This window comes from Phodopus roborovskii, unplaced genomic scaffold, assembly GCF_943737965.1.
Source record: "Phodopus roborovskii unplaced genomic scaffold, PHOROB, whole genome shotgun sequence".
Taxonomy (NCBI): domain Eukaryota; kingdom Metazoa; phylum Chordata; class Mammalia; order Rodentia; family Cricetidae; genus Phodopus; species Phodopus roborovskii.
The window spans coordinates 1,301,784-1,305,758 of record NW_026126559.1 but is presented as its reverse complement, the minus strand read 5'-3'; the positions used below and the strand labels follow the sequence as shown (position 1 = coordinate 1,305,758).

The 3,975-nt window shown below is 41.7% G+C and overlaps 1 protein-coding gene across 1 annotated transcript; it reads right to left on the bottom strand.

Annotated features, from left to right (window-relative positions):
* Positions 1-2,734: 2,734 nt before the first annotated feature.
* On the bottom strand, positions 2,735-3,001 carry LOC127234846 (40S ribosomal protein S26-like). Its single transcript, XM_051201879.1, has one exon. The coding sequence runs from the start codon at positions 2,999-3,001 to the stop codon at positions 2,735-2,737; it is 267 nt and encodes an 88-aa protein (XP_051057836.1).
* Positions 3,002-3,975: the final 974 nt, after the last annotated feature.

Sequence of the window (3,975 nt, the reverse complement as noted above, 5' to 3'; positions counted from 1 at the left end):
GTGCCGGGGCAATGGTGACTCAGAGCTTGTGAGACTCATAACTGGTTTAACTTGAGGCCCACACCAGGAGAGATAGCTCATGTTTGACACTGCTTGGGTGGCTAGGAACTGGAAACTAGATGGCCCAGAGACATAGGATTAATGCCTATCCCAATCACCATCAGAGAGACTTCCTTTGGCAGCTCATGGGAGCAGATGTAGAGAACCATAGCCAAACATTAGGTGGAGCTCAGGGAATCCATGGAGGAAGGTGGAGGAAGGACATAGTAGCTTAGAGGGACCAAGGATACCAAGAGAACATGGTCTACAGAATCAATTAAGCAGTACTCATAGGGGCTCACAGTGACTGATGTGCAATCACGGAGCCTGCATGGGTCTGCACCAGGGTGTTTGTGGGACTACTAACAGTGGGAGTAGGAGTGTCTCTGACTCTTCTGTCTGTTCTTGGGATCCTTTTTCTCCTACTGGGTTGCCTTGTCCATCTTTCATATGAGGGCTTATGCCTAGTCTTATTGCATCTTATTGTGCCGTATTTGCTTGATATCCCTGGGAGGCTTGTTTTTTTCTGAAGGGAAATGGGGGAGCAGTGGACGTGAAGGAGAGGGAAGATGCGAGGGGGGGATTTGGAGTAGTGGGGAGGAGGAGTCTGCAGTTGACATATTGTATAACAGAAGGACACATAAGAAAAAAAGAAAAAAGTATGTCTTTTATTTTTTGAGAGTAATATAATTATATGATCACCCCTTGCCTTTCCTCCCTCCAAACCCTACTATAGTCCCTCATTGCTGTTTCAAATTCATGACTTCTTTTTCCATTAATTGTTGTTAATAAACATGTATATATTCACACGTACACACACATATGTGTGTATCTACACACACATACACACACACGTATCTTACATACAACCTTCTCAGTTTGTACAATATGACTTGTGTATGTGTTTTCAGAGATGACCATTTGGTATTGAATAGAATCAGTATTCTATTCCCTGGGGAAGACTCTCCCTCTCATTGGTAAGACTTTACTTTGTTTGGTAAGCTTCTGATTTTCCTAGGAGACACAGACTCACAGAAAACTCCCTGATTCTCTGGCTCTTATAATCTTTTTGTTCCTTCTTCCACAATAATTCCTGAACCTTAATTTGGGAGCTGTTATGTATCATAGATGTTTGTGTTGGGACTGTTCTCCACAACTCTGCATTTTGATTGCTTGTGGTTTTCTGTAATGGTTTCCATATGTTTAAAAGAGGAGCTTTCCTTGATGGGGGAGTGAAGACTGCACTTATCTATTGGTGTAAGAATAAATACTTCGAATGTAGTTAGGGATTATGCTGGCTTAGTGAAGTGGTGGTTCTAGGCTCTTCTCAAAGATAGTTGACTTCAGTAGCTCCAGAAATTGGCTAGGTTTACAGTACCAGGCATGAAGTTGTTCGTTTTCAGCAGGTCTTAAATCTGATTAGAGAGCTGTTGGGTATCACCAATGTATACATGGCACTACTGTACCCTTATAGTTATCATGTCATGCTGGTTGTTGTGGTTCATAGAGTCATAGCTAGGCATGATGGTTGTTGCTTCCTTCCTTGGAAACTCGCATGATGTCTTCCAATAGTATGAAAGCTAGTCCTTAGACCTGTAGGTAAGTTCCAGCTCAGGGACTTCTGGGCCCTGTGTCTGAAGTGCATAGTGTCTTCAGCAATAGGAATTTACCTTTCACCTCTAGGGGTCAAAGGCAATAACAATAGCCTGTATGTTTTGGGAGACTCTTGGGCAACTCTGACCACCAACTCAAAAGAGGGCTTCTTATGCCTGGTGTTGGGTTTTTTGTTAGGTGGTCTTCTGCTCTCAGAGGGAGCATTGTTAGTTCAGTCATCTAAACTTTATATGTGTATTTATACACCGACTTACAAAACACTATTACTCTCAAACTCCTTGTGTAACTATGGTCTTAAGAGTGAAGTGGGATGGTAACATATAGCGCTACATTACCTAGATGACCAGGATCTATATACTGGATGGCTCAGAGGCCTAGGGTAGGATCAAACACAACCGACAAAGTCAATGAAATTATTCCTAATGATATTCTGCTATATTCATAGGATTAGAAACTATCCCAATCACCATTAGAGAGGTTTCCCGCAGCAGCTGACAGGAGCAGATACAGAGATCCGTAGCCAAACATTAGGCTGAGCTCAGGGCGAGGAATAGGGTGAGGTAGGATTTTAGGAGCTGGGGGGAGGGCGGGTCAAGGACAGTACAAGAAAACATGCAGAATCAACTAACCAGGGCTCATAGGGACTCACAGAGACTGGCAACATGGAGCCTGCATGGGTCTGCTCCAGGCCCCTTGGATACATGCTATGATTGTTTAGCTTGGGGTTTTTGTTGGACTCCTAACAGTGGGAGTGGGAATGTCTCCAACACTTTTTACCTGCTCCTGGGACCTCTTTTCTTCTACTGGGTTGTGGTTGTTATGCAAGTTGCTATCCTTCAGAGACCTCTTTTCTAAAGGGAAACAGGAACAGAAGATCTGGGGGAGAGGAGAAGTCTGGGAAGTATTGTGAGGAGGGGAAGGAGGGAATGTTGCAATTGGATGTATTTTTTTTTTTTTTAAAGTATAAGTGTTTTTTACTTGTCTTCACGAAGCCATCTCTTTACATGGGTTTTGGAGGAGGTCGTGGCACAGCACCAGCAGGTCTAAATCGTGGCGGGGGTGTTCAGTCCTTCCGGGCTTCTCAAGATCGATTCCTGATTACTTTGCTATGGATGGCACAGCTCACACAGTAGTGCAGCTTAACATAGAGCTTGGGAAGCACATAGGCGTCGAAGACGCTTGCTTTGGATATGTCCCTGACGACAGCGGCCTCCAAGATGTTGCGGATGACGAATTTCTTAATGGCCTTGTCCTTGGGCACGCAGTGGGCGCAGTTCGTGCAGCGAATGGGCTGCATGTGGCCGCTGCCCTTCTTGGCACACCCGTTGTTCCTCCTTTTTTTGGTCATCTTGGAGCCAAGACCCGAAAAGAGCGCAGTTGGATGTATTATATAAGAGAAATAATAAAGAATTTCCAAAAAACTTACTATTCAGTTTTTAATATGAGTATTTCAAATATGTGAAGTGATCATGTAATTTGATTTCAACATTGAACTGTGTACCTGCTTATTGCATATTCATTTGTCCTGGAGTAGTGCTTTTGCCCTGTGTGATTTTATGAAAGAATCCTGCTTCTGAGCAACACTGGTGTCTATCTACTTAATGGGAGAATTGCTAAGTGCCTTCTCCAAGGGAAACACCCTTGTGTGGGGGAGGAGTGGGATATGTGATTTATGCACACTATCCTGCCAATGATATAAATGTCCTCCTTAAATTTGCTTTTGATGGAAGCTCGCCTGAACAAAATTTGTTTCACATGACATTGCATACTGTACTCCAGTTTGCAGTCATAATCTTGTCAGAGTAGATTATCACATGATTGGAGCAGTGAAAAAATGAATGGGGGTTTAAACTTTTATGAAAAAGCACTTATATTGTGGAATAAGACTTTTTAATGGAGTGTAGGCATTAAACAGACCTTGTATTAGGCTCTGAAATTAATGGGTGACTGTATAGCTTTCTAGTTTTCATAGCTTGATAAGATTAATGCTTGCTTATATAGCAAATTCAATGGCTCATTTAATTTCATATGAATGTTTAAAGTCAAATTGCTTTTGGATTAAGTCTAAACTCATTACTCATTTTAATGTCTGAAAGAACTTTCATTTTTCTTTCATTTTATTTAATCAAGTGCATCGTCATTAAGTAAAGGCTAAGGACCCAGATAGCTAAAATAATATGAAAAGGAAATTTATTAATTTACGGTGAAAAGAGACTTATTTGTTATAAAATTTATTTAATCCTTTACGATGCTTATGTATAGTGTTATTTGAGAGCAGAGAGATAATTATAGACTGTAGTCATGCTTTCAAATACCACATTG